The sequence below is a fragment of the Epinephelus fuscoguttatus genome, linkage group LG10, assembly GCF_011397635.1.
Source record: "Epinephelus fuscoguttatus linkage group LG10, E.fuscoguttatus.final_Chr_v1".
NCBI lineage: Eukaryota > Metazoa > Chordata > Actinopteri > Perciformes > Serranidae > Epinephelus > Epinephelus fuscoguttatus.
Window position 1 is genome coordinate 6,610,795 of NC_064761.1, and position 21,211 is coordinate 6,632,005.

Below are 21,211 nucleotides of genomic sequence, written 5' to 3' on the forward strand. Positions count from 1 at the left end.
TCTCGCTGCAGCTGCTTCCAAACCTTTTCCTTTTTTTAATGAAAAGATCCACAGCAACTGCGTTGTTATATGGACGGTGGTTCAGCAGTGGTTTATTTACCTCTTGTCCCCTGGAGGGACTGTGCCGGCCAGTGAAGGTCACTTCACACTGGGAATGGGGGTGTTAAAGGAGACAGGCTGGAGGTCACCTACTGAGTCTGACCTAATATTAACACACACCTCATTTATCATTCCTCTGCTTGTTTTGTTTTTTCTTCTGTTGTTTGTCTTCATTTCTGAATGATTTTGTAATCTCACAAGCCCCTCTCACAAATGCACTGCAACCTGAAGTTATCCACACCGTAACCCAGAGGAGCTGTATGTGACAGTGCAAAATCAGTTGGACATTAAACAAACTTTTCCCTCCAGCTACCTAATACAGAGTCCTTTTAATGTTCAATTGAGCCCACATGGGAATAGAGCAGGTTATTGCCTGGAGAATTGGCAGTGAGCAAGTGGGTGTGTTGATAATGTTTCTGACATGCCGTTTGTGCGAAACCGGAAGAAAACCATCACCTGAGGGTGAGGAAGAAGGGACATTTACAAGAAGATGGCAGTGAAGATGTCTTACTGGTGATATGATGAGTCTCGTGGAGAACTTCTGTCTTTAAGGGCCAAAGCTGAAATCGTCAGGCAGTTTTAAGCAACGTCAAGAGACTTTGTTGTTTATGATGAAATTACTAACCATCTACTTTATGCGGCATAATCTGCATCATGTCCTGCTTCCTGCATGCTCTACCCAAGCGCCACCTCTCGACTAAACCAAACTTAGTATTTCCAGGTAACAACATTTCTTTCACAGACAAGCTCCTCTTGTGTGCTGCATGTGTGAAGGGGAAACTCTGACCTGATTCTCCGAACATTGTCCAGAGTTCATATGAGAAAATGGCTTTACTCTCTGCATCTCTGTCTGTATTGCATCTTATTATCAACTAGTTCAGCGTCCTTTAGCTTCGTGAGGTGCCAGTAATTTTGTAACACTGGTGTAAAGCACGGGTCTCTGAGTTGGTTCACTCCACTTTCCAGTACTTACCGTCATCTACCAGAGAGCAGCCTGGCTGATAATGACTAAATGATACTGTTGACAGCTCTACTCTGTAGCTGCTTGAGCTAATTTTAGCTTTGCAGACTGACAGGACAAGGCTGCTTTATAGGTCAGAATCCCGAAGGCTGCGATTTGAAACATCTACCCCTTTGAACCACATTGACGCATTTAAAGTTAAATATAACAGATAGCCTTCAGATTTATCTAAATGACACGTATACATTCTAAAGAAATGGATCTCAGGTCGAGCATCTAACTCACATTATCATTTCTGTTTGCATTACCCAAAATATTATGGTTACAAAAAAAAAAAAGTCTCTGAAGATGTTCATCCCAAATTCATCCCCAAAATTCAGTTAATCCCAAAAGTAGAAAAAAAACGCCAACAAAATTTACTTTGTATTTCTTCACTTTGCCCTAGCAGTGTTGGAAGCACTACGGAGCGTCCCATCAACATGGTTCTTATTTCTATGGGACACTCTCGTCCATTCATTTGTACATTTTGTTGAAAATCTGTGGACATAAAGGCAAGAAGTGCAAATAATTTAAAGTTGTGTAAAACTCAAAATATTCCCCAAAATGTGGCTTCACTGACATGCCAGTAGAAAGCATTTCTGAGTAACTTTAAAATTTAAAAACACCAAAGCAATATATGGCTCTTTTTGTACCACACACAAAGACACTAACTTTTGTTTGAAATGTGAAAAAAAGACATTCTCTGAAAAATAGACATTTCCATTTCTAAGCCCACATAACAGAGTCCTGCATGGGTCTGATTACAAGACCTGCTCCCAAACTGGATCCCCAACCTGCAAAAATGCATCCGTTCAGCCAACCACGTGACCAAATTTTTTGCAACCTGACCCGACCCACTGACTCTGGATCTGCGTCCCGACCTGTGCCATGTGCTGTTGAAATAAGCCAGTTAGACAGCACATTTAAATGGATCATTTTGGGACATGTCACTTAGACATTATACTTTAATACAAAGATAATTCAGGAAATACAATGATTTTTTGCTTATTCTCATTATAATGAGCAGCACATAGTTAACATGCATGTTATTAAGGCACTTGATTGAAGCGGCTCTCATATTCCAGTTGGTGCCAAAGACCGAGCTGACACACAAGGTCAGTAGTCAGAGGATTAAAATATTATAAATTCAAATAAATTCCTGGAAATAAAATTAAAACAAAATACCACTCACATATTACCTTTCATGCAGGTTACCTGGCGGTATCCGAAGTTACCCGACCTAATGCAGGACCCTGCTGTCTAGTACACAAACTGTCTTGTAGAAAGGTCACTAAACAAAGGTTTTTTTCACATGACCTTTTGGACAATTTATGGGATAAACCTTAATTAGCCACAGCTGATAAAATATGCCAGTAACAGTTGTCATTTCAATCAGTAAAACTGATGGTCGCTGGCAAAAAATGAAATTTGTGCAGAAAGATAAAGAGCCACAAAAGCTGCAGTGCCACCAGATGAAAATCAGCAAAATGGGTGTAGTCCATCATGTGCTGACCTTTGCAGCATTTACATGTGGCCACAGCATTGTTGGAGGGCACAGACGTGGCTGTGGCACAGCCAGCATAGGATGGTGCAGAGAAGCAGGGGCAGCCCAGTTCTCCTATTGCTCCTCATTATGTGTTTCATAACATGGTGTATTCAGATAACAGAAACCAACTACATAGTTTTGGATATGGAAAGTTTGAGGTTGGCATCTTGTAGTCAAAACTGACCATCTGACAAAACAAATGGACTCTGCCTCTGGCTGAGTGGCCTCTTTTTCTTCCTCTTTTTGACCTCACCCTCCCGTCACTGATCACCCTGCATGTTTGGGAGGGCAGACATGACCTCATGCTGACCCAGTCTCTTCAGGTCTCTTATCTCTGCCAGCCGTGCCTTGGTGTGGGCTGAATGTGGGTGGATCTCTGCACTCACTTTTTAACCAGTGGCTATTTAATGTAGATGTAGCTGGTTGACTCAGATGTGTCAGTTTGTTTTTGTCTCCCAGAAAGGCCAGAGATCATTTTTAAGCACTTGAACAGGTCCTTGGAGGAAGTTGAGTACTCCTTAGCAGTGTACATGCCTGCTGACATGGTGCCTTTAACCTGGGGCTTAGACATTAAAGATGACCTCTCTGTCTAACATGATGTAATCTTTGCAAAACACAGATGGAGACAGAATGTTAACTGTGGTAAAATCACTAAAAATTCCTAAAGGACAGACATAGCAGGATTTTAGCTACATCTGCTGACATTTTAACACCTCACAAAGCTAGCGGGCACAGTCTGGCATGGCTCATTTTATATTAGTTTGGCCACTCTTTTTTATTTTTCAAAACACACAACAAACAAACAAACAAAACAAAAAAACACAGGCAGATAATCTTAGAATTTTATTTTTATTGTATTATTTTACTGTAGTTTAAAAGTCGGTCGCAATTTATTGATTGGGATTTTTTTTTCAAAACTGAGCCTGTGGGACTTTGGCTTGTCTTGTAAGGCTATACATTTATCCTGATTTAGAAATCTGTGATGAAAAACTTGAAAAATAAAGTGGATTTCTTAAGTAAGCCCCAAAGCATCAGCCCGGCAGAGATCTCTTCAAGGCTACATTTCTAATGTTTCTTCTTTTTTTATTTTTACAAAATGCATACTGACCTACAAACACGCCAACCTCATCTGAGTGTTTTAATTAGGTGATTCCCCAATTAAACACTGCTAAAACCTAACCTTGATTTTAATTAGGCCCACAGTTGACCCCCTCTTCTTCTCTTGTGTCAACATCCTCCTGTTCAGCTGTAATGAGATAGTTTCTTATTCCATAGGTCCATACTTAAACAGAACTGTCTTAAGATTTGGGACCTTGCAAATGCATATGCACAGATACAGATGAGATTACAGTATATACTGTGTTGTAGGCCCTTTAAAAGCTTGACAAAAAAGTTTCTTCAAAAATCTTTAAATTGAATGCATATTTATGATGTTGTAACTTCAACATAACTTTGTGTGGATTTTCTTTTAGTAGTGGAAGTTTCGACAGCTTGTTAAACTCAAAACCAACCTGACAACTGCCTTCTGTGCTGAACGTAATACAACGGCACTACATACTCACCTACTTGCATAAAGTGCACTCTAAATAAACCAGTGAGGCCCAGCACTGTAGATGCAGGATACTGCTACGCAGGACCTGGAAGGGCCACCAGTTAACTTAACTCCATCATATTTTGCTGTAAATGAAATGTCTTTCAAAAGCCAGAATACTGTTGTCATTGCCACTGGAGGGGAATCAGAAGCAGCGAAGTTTTTATTTAGTTGTTGCAATGTTTAAATAAAATAAAATGTGAGTTAGTATATGTTTCTATCAACTTTCTCCATGTGAATAATATATTCAAAAGACAAAAGGACATGATTAATGGAGCTCCAGTAACTCATCCTTATGGACCATATCATTGCTATTCTGTTGCTAGGGCAACAACTTTGGTCCCTGTTTACTTCCTGTCAGCTTCTGCATTAACATACATTCAAACAGGAAATACAAAGGGACCCATTTAGAATGTTTATGTTGTCCAGTTTGAAACGGTCTATAGTAAATACAACACATCATGGCAGTTCATTGCTGCCTTCTGTCTTACAAGGCGTTTATGTCTGGTTTTTCAATGAATGATTATGTCCACTCATACACTGTGGTGTTGTCATCAGTCACTATGGTGATAGACAGAGGAACATGCGATAAGGGCCCTTCTCGTGGAGTGGAGGCTGAATGTCATCAGGACACAAATGCTTTTCTATAGATGAAGAAGTAACAAGTACTGCAGCATTAGGGTTTCCTCTCTATTGCGTCCTTGCTTTTTTAATAATTTAGTTGTGAGATGTATGTGTGGTTTGTTTAGGTGTTGACTCACAATATTACTTTTAATTTTTGTTGAATTGTTGAGAGTTAAATGTTATTTGTCTTATTTGAAGGTTTGTTCTGGTTTTGTGGTGAGAGGGACTGAGTGCATTCATATCACAGATCATAAACTGTACATAGTGTGTAGTATATTAACATTTGACTGTTATTATTCAAGCATTTAGCAACACAAAGACTTCTGGAAGTGTGATTTGAGGAGTATTAAAATAACATCTGTACAGATGTTATGCCCAGACGATATCCGACTGATGAATAATTAAAGCTATTGTTTTGTATTTTGTTTTCCTGTGATTGAACTCTTAATGTTTGCAATTTATGTATGCAGCTTGAGGGCGGACAGGTCTGCTCAGCTGATTTGTATACAGCAGCAAACTGATATGAAGCTGTTATACATGACAATTCATACAAAATGGAGGTTGAACCACAATCAGAAATTACAGATCGCCTGTATAGCATTTTAGTAGGTTATTCTGCCATAATTACAACAACAAGAGACTGTGAAGAAATTATGCTGGTAAACGTGCGACTTGACCACAGCTTTTTCTCAATGACACCTGCTGCTTGATTTTGTCCACTTTTTAGGTGAGGCGTAGTTCGTCTTGAATGAACCTTATGATTCAGAGTCTGAGTTGAGATCATCTGCATATGGTTCTCAACATGAGCAACCTCCCGGTGGGAAGTGACCTCTGCCACTGTCATTGGCTTTGGTAATGGTAGACGCTGTATAAGTGCAGTGCAGAGTGGCGACCATTTGGTAGCCAGTGGGATACACACAGGGACTCACTTGTGCTAACATGCACGTTTGGCTGCACTGGCTACCAAAAAAAAGAACAGAAGAGCTTGGATTAGGACACAAAGTGAGAGCATAGCTATATTTTCTGCTCAGGATGCCATGACTTCATTATACCTTAACAAAGCAAATAGTTGCTTGCTGCTATATAAATGCTTTGAATGTTGTGCACAGCTCCTTTAAAACAGTGTGGAAGCATTCCTAATGGTTTCACCTGAGTTCCTGACCTGTGTAGGTCACATTGGGCTGACACCGTGTGTCCAGTGAATGTCTCCACTGTCTTCACCATTCTCTCTGTCTGCCTCTATCTGACCGTTTCTTATAAGAACAGACCTGTGAGGAAAGTAAGTCCGTGCTCTCTGAGGTGTGGGCGTAGTCCATGGTGCGAAGGGTCTGTGCAGTGAGGTCATTCTCTTTGCTTCAATGTCTGTCCAAAAAAACAAAAAAACAAAAAAGAGAACCTGCAGTCAATTCAGAGACTGTAATATGTTCAATCGTTACTGTGTTGGTACGGTTGCCGTTAACAACAGCGCTGAGAGGCAGAGGGGATGCTGTGCTGTTACTGATTAACCATAACACGCTGTTCCTTTGCACAGATACGAATCTCACCAGGAACAATGCGAATACAGAAACCGTGAATCTGCCTCGAGTTCTGGTTCCAGATCCAAAGCACTAACGAAAAAAGAATAATCTATAATCTGTCCATGAGCTGAAACGTGGAACACTTTTTACTGAAGAACTGGGAGCAGCGTGCTGGTGTGCCTTACTTCTCTAAGCTCTCCACACAAAACTATGTGTGCTAAGATAATTTATATACACTTGAGGGAATTTGAAGGAACATTTAGTCCACTTAAAGTGTCATTAAGAAGAAGTGTTTGCTTATATTTAAGTAGACATGCTTGGCGTGATGTTAGTAATGCCAGGAACCAAGTGCATTTTGTAGCTTTCTTTAGATGGATTCAATTTTGGTTGTTTCATGGAAACACAAATATCACAATAACATTCCTCACAGTTCTCTTTCATGTCAGGACCTGAATGAGATTTTTACCACACAGTAAGTCTTTTGATTGTGGCATTTAAGCTCATGAAGTCATGTTATTCTCCCTGGTGTGGTATGTTGAGGACTGTGGATTGTTTTATTTGTCCTTTGTTTTTGGAGTTTTTGCTTTTGCATGTGGACAAACAGTTCTCCACAAACCACAGCTAAGGATGTGTAGCATTTGCCCTGGCTTACTTTTCACCCCTCCCTACATTCCCTGCATCTCCATCACATCCATCTGTCACACTACTTTGCTTCCTTTGCTTACATTTTTTATACTTCCCCCTCCGTTATTTTTCCGACTACCTTGTTCCAGCTCGAACACAGCTGGAACACATCAGCACATGTATCGGCTCTGATTACCAGCCATATATTCACACACACTCACACTGAGGTCTGACGCAGCACTTCAGCCTGTACCCCCACTGAGAGACAGGAAGCAGAGATGATGCAATGTAAGCCTGCTCAGACACACATGTGATTAATCTCATGATGTAACAGGCTGAATTCTCCCAGTTCATCCAGTAACACTAGGCAGACCGGTTAACCTGTTCACCTCCAACAGCGATGCATACACACTCAAATCCAGACCCAGCAGGATCGGGTTCAGACTTGCCTTAAAGTCTTCGTTCAATCCCAGAGCACCTTTGACTCCCCTCAGTTGTTTTGTTTTTTTAGGGCTGTGTATCAAAAAAACTTAGATTTTACCTAAGGCGATGTCTTTTAAATGGCTTTTTTTTTTTTTTTTGTTCAAAATGTTTTAGAAATGATTCCGTAGCCACCAAAACTCAGCTCTACACACACAAAAAAATTAGGGATGTACCCAACTCAGAATTATGTCAGTTGAATTGAATTTGGCTAGTCATTAAGAATATTTTACTGTTCGTCTCTTTATTACCATATGAAGTTTGAGAGTTTGAATGGAGCTCGGTGGCCCAACGTTCAGGGAAACAGTGACGTTCACATAATATATTGAACAAGCCAAGTAAGCCCACTGAGCTTATGGGTGCTAACTACGCTAACGTAGGATTGGAAATGTTCAACAATCTTTCTGCTGACACAACAGATCTAACTAAAGCCAGCAATATTAGCTGTGAGCTGTAAATTCAACACTTCTAAGCAGAATGCAGACGATAACATTATGTCAGAGCCCGACTGCAGAGCCTCTCTTCCTCGAGGAAGCTACCTCCATCTCATTCAGATTCACCCTGGGTCTGGGTCTGCAGCTGCCTGTACCAGAGAGCAGTGTGAAAGCGAGGAGTGCACACTCCGGATCTAAATAAGGAATCTCAGTTGACAGAATGGTCTTTGACTGATGTTTCATATCTTCGACTTTCAGGGGGCAGCCCTACAAAATGTACATACATATATATATTTTTCATTTATTTTATCATTTTTTGGAAGTACTGGAAGAGGAAATGTGCTTCATTTGTGCTTCATCAGACCCACTTATGCTTGTTCTGTCTGACGAGATGGCATCTGAGAGGCTGGAATCACTGAATATTGAGCACTTATGGCTGGATAAATTATTGATTTATTTGGTTATTTATTTGGCACTGACCAAAAAGTGTATCAAACGTAAGGTATTTATAGAAACGTGAAACGAGTAGCACCAAGGACCAAAAGCCTGAGAACACTTATTCTTCCATCAGACAGTTACTGAGTTAAATCAAAATGTTTCTGTTTTAAGCTGGATTCTAATAAAGTGAAATTGTTTACATCACTCCAAATTGATAAATGCTGTTAATGACCAGTCAGATTGTGTGTGCACTGACCAGTGATGAATTAGCATCAGCTCTTTGCCTTTGAAGGTTCAGGGGTAGAGTGGTGAAGCAGTGGGCACAGGCTGTACTGTGAGTGTGCTGTCTGCCCATCAGTGTGCTGACAGCAAACACCTACCAGATTCGATCTGGCAGCCGGACAGCAGCAAAACCAGGCCTGGGATCAACATGGGATCACTTTAGAGATCATTTATATGGGATGTTTTTCTCCAGTCGAGACACGTGAGAAGTTGACAAGAGAGACACACTGAGATAAACAATGTTATAAGTACGTAATGTGCCTTTAGTGCGCAGATGCTGTAGGATGGCCAAGACATTAGACACAGCTAAAAGAGCCTGAAGGAACAAATGATGATGAGTCCCAGAGGAGAAGCTGCTGTCACCAAAGTGCACATTACATTTGACACATACCATATACTGCCTTTGTATAGAGCCCAAATCCAATCAGCCCTGGAGCAGGAGGGATCTCTTATGAGCTGTAGTGATGGGAAATTAAACCTTGAGGCCAAACAAAAGGCAGTAACTGAATAGAAAAATGCAAAAAAAATAAATAAATAAATAAATAAAGAAAAAGTGCTGACTGCCTTCAACTGTGGTCTGTTTTGCTGTTGAGGCAACACTAGTTCTTCGCTGGTGGTCAGCCTACACATCCACACACACACATCCACACACTCTGAGGGTTTGTGAAAAACAACCACCCTCGTGGCTCTTTCCTCCCTAAACCAGCTAACAAAAACAACAATCCAACAGTTTAATCCTTCATTCCACAGGGTGCACTTTGCTGTGTAATGCTTAGCCATCTATCTCCCCGTGCTGTGCATTTGCATCCACTGCATTAAAACTCACCATTGGAGGTAATTTTGCAGCACTTCTTCAGCCGTCAGCTCATTGAATCAACAGTCAACTCACTCTGGAGCCAAGAGAGTTTTTAAATCACGTTTTTGGATCGTCTGAGCTCTTTGCTGCCAGGAAAACAATACACAAGATTGATTGAGCCTGTTTCTTCTTCTTCTTTTTTTTTTTCTTTTTCTTTTTTTTTTTGTTTTTTGCTGTGTGGGCCTGAGCCGTAGCTGAGCTGTAGGGAAATTGTAAGACTATGGTTGAGCTGCTGTGCTGTCGGGCACAACTGTCTGTCCACTGCCTGTTTGTCCGTACAATCGGTGGTAGAATTCAACTTATTTAACCTATGCGGTGCACACTGCATCTTCTTTGTGTGTTTTTGTGAGAGAGAACCTCAGCTGGGAGCTTGGTTTAGCCCTGTGTCGTGACAGATGTGACAGATTGTACATGTTACATCAAAGTGTGGTGCTGCTCTCCACGGGATGTGACAAAAGATGAATGTGCCCCCAAATGAAATGCAGCAGGAACACGAGTCCAGAGGGAAGCTGGGAGAGTGGGGGAGGAAGAGAGAACATAAGAAAGGAGAAGAAGATTATGAAATCTTGGTTTTACTTCCCTCTCAGTCTTGTGTGTTTACGTGATGTTCTGTCCATCACATGTTTTTTCATTTTGTTGGTAATTAGTGGCTGCTTTCATTTTCTGGGTTAACTTTTAAGCCACTCTGTTACAAATCCCTTTGTGAAAAAGATGATGGAGCCCTATCTAATTTTGTACCAAAGGGAAGTTGGATCACAAACTGATTTGATATAATTCCCTGCTGAGCACTTGTGTCAAGATGCAGAATTATTTTACTCCAGTGTCTCAGTTGTAAACTCTGTTTTTTAGGACTGTATTTAGTTAATATCCCACTCTTTTCTGTCTTTTAAAGCCCTAGTCACCAACAAATAAAAAATCACTGCTTTGGAGGAGGCAAATAGAAGTTTGTTGAGTTTTTTCAGTCGAATTAAATTACTACTAATTAACCTTGACAACAGCTTTGACCTTGAGGAAGACTGGTGTGTGGTTTTTATGGGCTTGTCCTGTTTTTAATCATGTCACAAGTCTTTTTGATGCACTTTACCAGTGCAGCAATTAACACTGGCTATGTTTTGTCTGGGCTCTGTGGGTCGTAAGGTATGTTTGTTGCACCTCTGGCTATACACAGCATCACAGCTGGGTGTGGTCAGGTGTAGGGTTGCAGTGCTATACTGGTTTCAAAGTATTTTGTGATTTGAAACTTGGTGGTTATCAGACCCTGAACAAAAAAAAAATCCCTTCTGTTTTCACTCCTTTAAGGGTCATTGTAACTAGAAAATAATAATAATAATTTTGTGGTACTGTATATGGGGAAACCACAATATTTTTGGGGACAGGTATCGTACATTGAAAATCTCACACTGTTGGTTCTAATTTTCATATGGATCTGTGGAAAACATTAAAAGTCGCCAGAGATGAAATGAACAACTCAGTCTCAAAGTTCAAGTTAATTAGCTACAGCTGATAAATTTTACCAGCAAAAGTTGTCACTTCAGTGAATTTGACAGTCACCAGCTAAAACTGAGAAGCTGCTTTTGTGTTATACAGATTCCCAGTGCCAAAACTAACACTGCTGTGTAGAGCTGCAGTTATTAATCAAGTAGTCAATCAACTCAATCAGCAACTATTTTGATTAGTCATTAATTGTTTAATGGTGTGTAGGATTTAGCGGAATATACTGGCAGAAATGGAATATAATATAATCAGTATTTTTTTGTGTGTAATCACCTAAAAATAAGAAACTGTGTTTTTATTACACTGGCTCTACGTAGGGCCATTCATATTTTTGCAACATCCAGGGAAAAACAACATTTTTTTTTAAGTGAAACTGCATTATTCAGTATTTTTTTCCAGTTTAAATTACTGGGTCCATTTTGTTTTGAAGAAGAATAGGCTTCTGCAGATAATTCGGCTCCTGGTAAAAACCTCCTGAACAATGAACACTGTAGGAATTCTAATCGGGAGAAGTTTTAGCTGGTTGCAATCTGCAATCCTCACGGCTACTTGCCACTAAATCCCCCTAAAATTTACACACTGGACCTTAAAGTCATTTTAAGAACAAAATACAAAAAAAAGGATGGTCTCAGCCTCTCAAATGTGAGAATTTGCATTATTTGCATGTCCTACATGAAAATAAATTGAATATTTTTTAATCATTGGTCAGATAAGACACTTCATGGCATTACTTTGCTCTCATTCAGTCTTTTCTGATTTTTTTATTTTTTAACTGAGAAAACTGGAGAAATGGTCAAATGAATGGATACTGAAAATAATGGTTAGCTGCAGCCCTGGTGCTGTGCTACAGTGCAAAGCCTGACAGGCAAATCAACAGTAGCTAAGAAGGGTGAGGCTTAGTTCATTATCAATTACCAGCTCATGTAGTGACAGCAGCTCATCAAGCAGTGATTCTGTAATGGAAGAACAACTCAGTGGGCAGAGCACCAGCTTTTTTAACCAAAGTGTCTCTGGTCACCTCACTGGTGTACACATTCTGCAAGTCATTTGATTATTAAAGATTCACAGTAGAGTTACATACTGTGGTATTTTACAAAACTGTGACAGTGTTTTAATGGAGCTGGTGTATCTGGAGCACTGTAGGTTACAACGTTCAAAGAAGAAAAGGATCAGTCTTATGTAGCCAAGATCAATCCATTACAAATGTTTTGTGGAGTTTTTGATGTAGACTTTGATGTTCACCGTGTCAGATAGCCGGTTGTGTTTGCTTTTTCCTTCTCAGCTTGTGGGACAGATGGAGTTGACCTATTGCACTAATGACTGCCTGAACACACAAGTTCAGGTCTTAGATGTGTCTGTCTTTTTATCTGCTGTTGTAGACCAGAAAGATGCTTGCATGTGAATAAGTGACGGTTACCTTCCTAATGTCTCTTCTCTTCCTATATATTTTGAGGCGTATGTTTTGTGTCATAGCAAACATCTTTGAAAACCGACCGGTTGACCGTTTGTGCCTGTGTGGTGAAAGCTGTGAAATATTGCAGATACATCACTCTCACACACATACACACACACACACACACACACACACACACACACACACACACATGCACTGACCTCTTAGCTGTCTTCCAGGTTGGTACATCTAATTTTCAATCTGTTCAAGAAGCTCAGATCAGCAGATTGCTTGTAATCACACACTACAGTCAGCAGACTACTGTCTGTCTGCCACCTGCTGGTTAGACAAAGACCTGCAGCACACTAACGGGCTGTGACAATGGATTTAAATGTATTCACTGTGCTGCAGCACTCTGCAAGTATTACACAGAGCTTCCTTCCCCAGAGAAATGCCATCATCAGCTGTCAATCAACAGTAATGCAACGTTACATGACAAGACGGGTAGAAAAGTCTGCATGTTTAAATTAAATGACAGTGGAAAAACAGAAACAAGATAGTATTATCTTTGTATTTTTTTCTTTTATCAGACCCCACTAATTTTATCTGTAATGCTTCTGATTTAGCATTTCTATTTCATGATCCCTGACAGCAGCGCACTTGGAAAGCTATTTACTTTGATTGTGTCTGGTGCAGGTTTAATATTTATACAGACGACAGTTATGGTTGATAGGTAATTATCTTAACAACCCCCTTATCTGAAACTGACCAAATTGCCATAAAAGCATCGAAACATGCCCAAAAGTGTCTTCAGACTGTAACTAAAAACAAAAACAACAATACTTTTTGTAACTATGTATCCGTATTTAATCTATAACTGAATACTTCCTACAAGCTGTGTTCTGTGGAGTGCTTGTGGTGGAAGTGGGTCTCTTTAGACAATTTATACTGAGGTATCTATCCTTTTTATATCTCTTGTTTATTAGCCCATTGCAGACACTGTTGCACGTTAATAAGCAAGACTTATGGCATACTGGCAACATTGGATTTTAACATGATATCCGTGTAATAAAGCAATTGTCAGGTATTCAATTAGCTGTAAGGAAAACAGACGCTGCGGTCTGTCTTTCATGCACAAAGAGTGTCTCAACTGATTTTTCAGGCAATCTTTAGATATTGCAGTGTAGAGTATGATAGCTGATTTTATCACATTACCCACTGTAGTCCTCACTGAATACTTGCCTTTATGACTACAGCTGAAGTGTGAAACTGTCTTCTGACTCACTCAGACGGGGAGCTGCACTGACGTGATGTAAAGCAGCATGTGTCCATTAGTTTCATTTGTTAATGTTCGCTAATGTCCAATTGCACATCATTTAATCCAGTCTGAGTGACTGGATACTGCAGGCTGAACATGATTACAGTGTGCGTGTGTGTTTATGTGTGCGTTTATCAATGTGTTTTAGTAATTTTGAGGAGAGCGGTTAGTTCAGGTTTTATTGGCAAAGAGTAACGGAAGCTTTCACTAAAGCTCTTTCATACATGCAGCCATCTGGGAGCTGAGTGTGTGTGTATGTGTGTGTGTTAATGTTGGCCGTCCAGATGTTTCTGGAAAAGTCTCGTCAAGGGCTGGTCCACCGGCAACAGAGAGAGGAGGATATGAGCCCAGTAAGGCCCTGTTTCCATGGCAACAGCAGCTGTTTCCAAAATCATTTCAACCAGAATCCCACACACAGACGTTAAGCGTGTGTGTGTGTGTGTGTGTGTGTGTGTGTGTGTGTGTGTGTGTGTTGGCTGTACTGTATTTTCCCTGGAGTGTCTCTTAGGAAAGCTTGGGGATATCGAGGAAGTCCAGAGGAACTTTTCCTTTATTACACTGACAAACTGAATTATAAATCAGACTGTCTGCTCGCTCTGCAGCTGTGTGGTGGCTGAAAGTGTCGGTTAATGACAGAGAGCCGCCCGGCATCACCCCGCTGAGTGCCTCTTACACCGCTAACTGCTCCTGATGCGTACTGAGAAAAACAGGTGTGTGTGCGGGTGTTCCTGTTCAGGCAAGTGTGTATTATACCATTAGAGTGTGTGTTCATGTGTTGTGGCCATGTGAGAAAAAGATGTGGTGTCAGTGAGTGGTTAGCATCATGTTTTATGACTTTGTTTTGGCTCTCAGCCTGCTTGCTCACAGGAACCCCTCACTGTCTGACTGCAGGTTTTGGGATTTTTCGGCTTTACTTGAAACCAGGATGTATGGTACATTGTATTTTGTACAGTTTTCACAGGGCTGATTCTTTTTGTTTTTTATCGCAGAGTAAAATGTGCAAAGTTTGTCAAGAAGTAGAAAAATTAAAAATGATCAAAATTTAACCAAAGCATGAAGGTGTTTTGTATGTGTATTTACTTAGATTTTTATAGGCCTCTCTAAAGTAGATTTAGAAATCGCTTGGTGTTGGCCCTTTGCTGCAGACTTGATTTGTTTTTTTCATGTGTAAAATATCTGTGCGTAGCTGAGAAGTGGGGCCGTACGGCTCATGTTTTAGTAGGTTTGCCAAAAATATCTATATTTTTTTCTTTTATTTTGAAACATATTAACATTTAATGTTAATAATGCTCATTAGCCATAATTGTTATTATGCAGAAGAGTTATGGAGCTCGAATTCCGGCATGTTGTCAATAAGAAAAATAAATAAAAAAAAGATAACACAAAATTCAGTGATGCTATGTAAATGTAATGCTTCGATCCAACCCTGAAGTATAAATTCCCTATTGTAAGTACACCTGCACGACATCGCTTACCCTCTGCAGCCTATTTGACTATTCAACAGTTGTTGGTTTTGGTGTGTGACCTTGAAAAGGAATCATTTGTCAACAGTATGAGCAGCTTGGTGCTCATAATGAAACCTGACACATAGTATCTGACCATTATATCCGAACTAAGTCTAATAAGTCTTCCTGTGCCTTTGTCTCTCCATTCTCTTCATCTTACTAGAAGGAGTTTGCAGCCCCCCCTCCTCTCCTCTTCAGGAAGCTGAGCAACCCCGACCTGTCGCCTGCAGCAACGGCTGCCACCAAATCCAAACTGCACCGACAGCTGAGCCAGGATGAAAGCTGGGCCCGACGCAGCAGCATGGCCATGACCGGTAACACACACACCCATATTTGTCATATAATCACATCATTAAAGATCACTCATATTGAGACGAAACTCTTTAAAGTTTTTCAGTGTGAGATGTAAATGTGATGCCACCCAGTCTGAACAACATGACACATCCATAGTTCAGTTGTGTTAAAGCTCCATTCACACGGGGCCAGTGTTACCTGAGGTCATCCTGTGATTCGTGAGCTCCTGTGTTCTTAATCCGGCACCGATCTGCCCTGTGCATAATCTTTAGTGAAGTGAGAACTCCACCACAGATTAACTGCCATGATTCACCAAGCAGAGGTCACATGATAATGTTAATCCCATGAGAAAAAAAGCAGCTTCGAAATTTTTGGTTTGTTGGTTTTTAGTTTTTCTGTTGTTTTTTTTTTTTTGTTTTTTTTTTGTTTGTTTCTTAAATTATTGTTTCTTTTGTTTTTGGGATCTAAGAAACTGACAGCCGCAGTGGGAATGATTAATATGAACTGTGATTTGAATTTGACCCAGTTTGAATCTCACCCACTCATTTAGGGTGGAGACCAATGATATCTATGACTATGACACAGACAGGTCCACAGGGGATTCCAGTCCAGTGTGAACAAAGCAGAGCAGTGTTTTTCAAATGTACTGAACTGAAAAGCAGGTTGGCTGGGTTTGAGATGACTCTCCCTTTCTCCTCCCCTCTTCACAGGTAAGCAGCTGCTGCCTCTGTCCAGCAGTCTGCACGCTGGGGTGAGTCAGCTGGCTTGGCAGGGGCCCTCGGGAGGGCCCGGGGCCACCGGGGTAGCATCTGCAGGAGGAGGAGAGGTGAACAACCTGGTCCGTATGAGAAGCCAAACCTTGGGACAGTCGGCTCCGTCACTCACTGGACTGGTAAGTACACAAAATCAGAATACACACACAGAGACCGCAACACTTATCATAATCTTAACCAGTTATTATTGTAACTCTCAGCTTCAGACTTTTTTAAATCAAAAAAAAAAAAAAAAAAAAAATGCTAGGATGAGATAATTGCACCTGTCCACATGGGTTGTATGGACATGTTCTGTTTTTTGCAATCTCAGGGTAGTGTTCTTTCATATTCAGTCAATGGAAATAAAGTATAGCTTTCAAACTTAAATGGATAAAACAGGCATATTCCCCACCCCACATGGCTAACAAAAAGATTGCATCGTGGATGTGTGAGAAAGTTCCTGATTTTACCCAGCATGTGCCACCTTACTGAAACCTTTCTGCATGATTTGACAAAAATCTGTCTCAAATTTGCATTGGATCCTGTAAAAAGTATGAAATGTAGTCAGGCTGTCTGATATTTGCAGACTCACAGTGAGTCAGTCCAACTGCATATGGATTCTGTCTGTTGGACTGGAACTCTGCCAGCTGAATGCAGGGAGGCAGACTGAGGATGACTCAGTCTTTTACAGCCACCAGCCACACACACACACACACACACACACACACACACACACACACACACACACACACAGAGGCACTTAACATCCACAGAAACACTTGTTTGCTCACTGCTAGGAGGAAGAAATGAAGCAGAAATGACAGTGTGTGTGTGTGTGTGTGTGTGTGTGTGTGTGTGTGTGTGTGTGTGTGGAGTGTGTACTTTTGTGTACTTGTGAGTGTAATGGGTCAAGATGCAGTACAGTGCAGTGCTGAAGACCCCGTACAGCCGTAGTCTGATGAATGCTGCTCTGCAGTTTGTGTGTAGGAGGCTATGTCCATGTGGGCTTTTTGTGTGTGTGCTCTACTCTGACCCCTGCTGGTTGTAGCGAGGGTCACAATAGGAATGTGGCCTGCTTTAAGATTTAACCTTTCCATGTTCAGTCACACGCACACAAAACTAAAGATGCACTTTTTTCAGCTCCGTATGTATTACTTAGAGTTGTAAGCTTCCTTCTTTCTCTCTCTCTTTGAGTAGGTGTCTACTGAATAGATATAAACTATGTCTGTATTGATGCATTGTCTGTAGCTGCATGTTGCAACTAATACACATAAAATGTGTCAGATGTCTGTCACAGTTGGAGCTCTTTTTAATTGCTGATCAACATTTAAACAGTAAAAAGATATATATTTAGTTTACAGTGAAATTAAGGGAGAAAATAAAATGAATCTTCACATTTAAGAGGCAAATTTTACTCTCTAAATGAATTAAGTGATGGTTATTGTAGTGGTAGTCGTATAGTATTCTTTTCTCACCTAACTAATGTTATAAATGACTAATCATCTCAGCATTAAATCTGCTCACCTGTGATGAGTTTTGTTGGGGAAAGTGTAGAGCAAAGATTTATAATATGCACCTCTACATCATCCAGAGCGTGATGGGAACCCTGATAGCAAAAACTCAGATCATATTCATTGCAAATGAAATGAAGAGAAAGAATATCCATAGGCTTTCCTAGTTTTACTGTATCTGTACATTTTTTTTTTACACTACTAAGACACTTTTATAAAAAAAAAAGTAAACAAAACAAAGCAGAAAAATATACATTGACATATCAATACTCTGTTTACGGCAGAATGAAATTGCATTCCTTCACTATCAGCTATAGTATTCACAATAAAGAAACACAACAAAACAAACAAAAGTTTAAAAAAATAATTAAGACAGTAATAAAATACAGTAAATTTAAGAGTTATAGTTTTGTCTGTCAAAGTGGAAGAAAAAGTGCAGTTACACATCTAAAGATGTACATCAAATTATGTAAAACAAAAAAAAAAAACATGGCAATAAAAAGTGATAAGAATAATTTACAGAGGATCAGGTTTAGAGGGAGAATTAAAACAATAATCTACATACCCCGATAACATACCCTGAACCCTGTTTAAGCACAGCTACAGTGAAAAGCCACCAGCAGATGGCATCAGAGTTTTATGTGAAGAACATCACCAAAAGCTTTGTCTCATATCTGTTGTGAGCTCTGACAACTGTGTGCACTGAGTACAAAAAGGAGAACTTGTGGCTTAATCACTGTTATCTCATATAATGTCACACTCACATGTTGAACATCTCAAATGTTCCTATGGTTACTGTGGTGAGTGTGTGTATGTTTCCCTATAGCCTCATGAACTCTAAAGATGATGTACATGTTTAGCAGATATCAACACACCCGGCACAAAAATCTGTAAATACTTTGCAAGGGGTGAAAAAAATACATGTTTTTAATTATTTCTGTAGTCGGGCTGGTTAAAGGACCACCATCTCTGGTGAAAAATCCATTAAGCTGATATGAAATGTATCTGTTGTTTATTTTGGCTCGTTTGAACGACTTCATGTTTAGCTTTTCCTTCTCTCTCTGAGACTCTCAGTACAGGGATTGGTCGACGCATCCATGCAGGAAATTGTTGCATGGATTTAAAACGGAAAATGTGATCTGCAGAGTTATTCTAGTTGAGCAAATAATCGGAGGTTATTATATTTCTCAAGGGCGAGTTTATTAAAGTTTTCCTTTTTCTTGGCTGACTCTGCTCTCTCTATTCTGTTTCCTTCTGTCTCTTTGACCCTGATTCATTCACTCGCCCTCAGTCTCTTAGTAAACAGCAGTTCATGCACATCTTATTTCAGCGCAGTGTTGTTCCTCAGGGTCATGGCTGTCAGAGTTTTTATATTGCTGGGCTTAAAGCTCCATCTCATGGTTTGAATTGACTTACATTAGGATTTAGGAAGAACACCTGAGCCCCTCTGGCTTATCGTTTAGGTTCTGCCTTTATTCTTATCTTTTGTGTCATATTTTATGAAATACAGTATTTTATGCTGTAGAGGGTGATTGCTATAGCACCCTTTTTTTATAATCTTGCTGTACCATTTTCCACATTTTTAAACCAAATTGTTCTCTGTTTCTCTTGCTGCTGTAAAAGAAAACCATGGTTTAACCTTTTTCCTGGCTGCTTTCTTTGTTTTCATTATTATACGTCAATAGTATGGTTAGATGACCTACATATACACTTAGTGGCCCTTTTTTATTAGACACACTTGCACAGTCGTTCTGTTTTGGACATCTTAAAATGACATGTTTATATTTATGTACGAAGTGGGTCCTTGTTTATGGAAATTGCCATGTTCACCCACATGTATTGACAGTAGCCCAGAATGGACAAACCAAGCACTGGCTCTAGATAGTGCTATTCTTATTTTCGTGTTGGCTACTGTAGTTAGCAGCCCATCTGGAATGGGCAGCAACAGATAAAGACTGATTTGTAACATGAAACTGCTTAATTCATTGTTTTATCAGTTTTAATGACAGGATCTGTTTGTTTTGGAGAGAAAGAGACTGGATCTCAAGCTATCAGAGAATAAAGGTGAGCACACAGTGGCATGTGGTGGGCAAGCTGCCCGTCTCTGACATGCCAAACAGCGTCGGAAAATCATTGATTTCATTGATCAATCATTGATTTGATCACCTGGTCCATTTGTTTTTAAAAGGAGGAGACCTCTGCCGATAGTTCAGCTCATGATAAAAACCTCCTGACAGTGGATTAGAAAAAAGGTGACCACATATTAAGTTCTAAGAAAAAAAAAAGGTGAACACACAACAGCAAATCAGAAACACTGATTTGTAATGTGAAACTGCTTTATTCAGTATTTTACCAGTTTTACTCACCTAGTCTTTTTTTGTTTGGGAGAGGAAGAGACCTCTGTGGATGATTCGTCTCCCAGTATAAAACCTCTGAACAGTGAAGACTGAAGGAATTCTAGCTGGGAGAAGTTTCAGCTGGTTGCAATCCTCACCATTAGACACTACTAAAATACCCCAAATCATACAAACTGTACCTTTAAAAAAAAACCTCTTCCAAAATAAAGAAAGGCAGATGCATTTAAGAAACATGAAAACATATATTTATAACTGTAAATGTGAACTGTATTGTTATAATAGAACAACTGAGGACATGCTCCCTACTTGCTATAAGAGCCTTTGTGTTTAAGTATCTAAGTAATATCCTATAAACAGTACTTAGATGTTGCTAGACAGTAAATACTGATATATCACCTGGCCCTAGTTGACATGACATCACATATAAAATCCCTTTAATTCGGCTGCAGGAAGAGGATTAGTGTTTAAGAATTTATTTCCCCATTGTGTTGTGGATTAAAACCTGTGCGTTGCCACCCAGGATGTTAATGGGCAGCACACTTCCTCCCTGAGGGTCTCTCTCTCTCTCTCTCTCTGTGTTTGTGTTGTTAGCACCTGTGTTGTTAATGTGTCCCTGTGTGTGTGTTATTAAGTGAAATGAATGGAGCTCATGGTGTGTGTTGGGGAAAACATTTGTGGGCGTCCAGATGGTGTTTACCTCTTTACTAATGGACGAGGGTCTGCTCGCCCCTGTTCCCTCTCTCTCCGACACACTTCTGTTTAAGTGCGTGTGTGTGTGTCAGACTAACTACCAAGTATTGCCTAGTAACCCCTGTAGGAACCAGGTGGTGTGTGTCTGTGTGTTGCCCTGAATGCTCAGCACCTGGACAGTATACGGACACACAGTATTTGAAAAATAAAGAAAATGATCCTTTTATCCAGAGTGTCTTTGAAAGCTCACTTGTCTTTCTTTGGCAGAGCAGCTTCATTCACTGAAGAGGTAAAACTTTGCAATAACACACAATCAGATTAGCATATTATTAGCATTTGTTTTGGAGGAAAAAAAGAAATGAAAGCCTCTGCTGGAAGGGGAGTATAGGGCTGGAGATGAAAGTTA

General features: G+C 40.1%; 1 protein-coding gene across 4 annotated transcripts in view; it reads left to right on the plus strand.

Moving 5' to 3' along the window:
• The window catches only part of mast2 (microtubule associated serine/threonine kinase 2), a 221,507-nt gene that overhangs the window by 30,371 nt on the left and 169,925 nt on the right, over positions 1–21,211 (plus strand). For all 4 annotated transcript variants that reach the window (XM_049586940.1, XM_049586941.1, XM_049586942.1 and 1 more), the window contains exons 2-3: positions 15,365–15,515; positions 16,206–16,387. In XM_049586940.1, the coding sequence (XP_049442897.1) occupies positions 15,365–15,515; positions 16,206–16,387 (333 nt within the window). The remainder of the gene's footprint in view (positions 1–15,364; positions 15,516–16,205; positions 16,388–21,211) is intronic.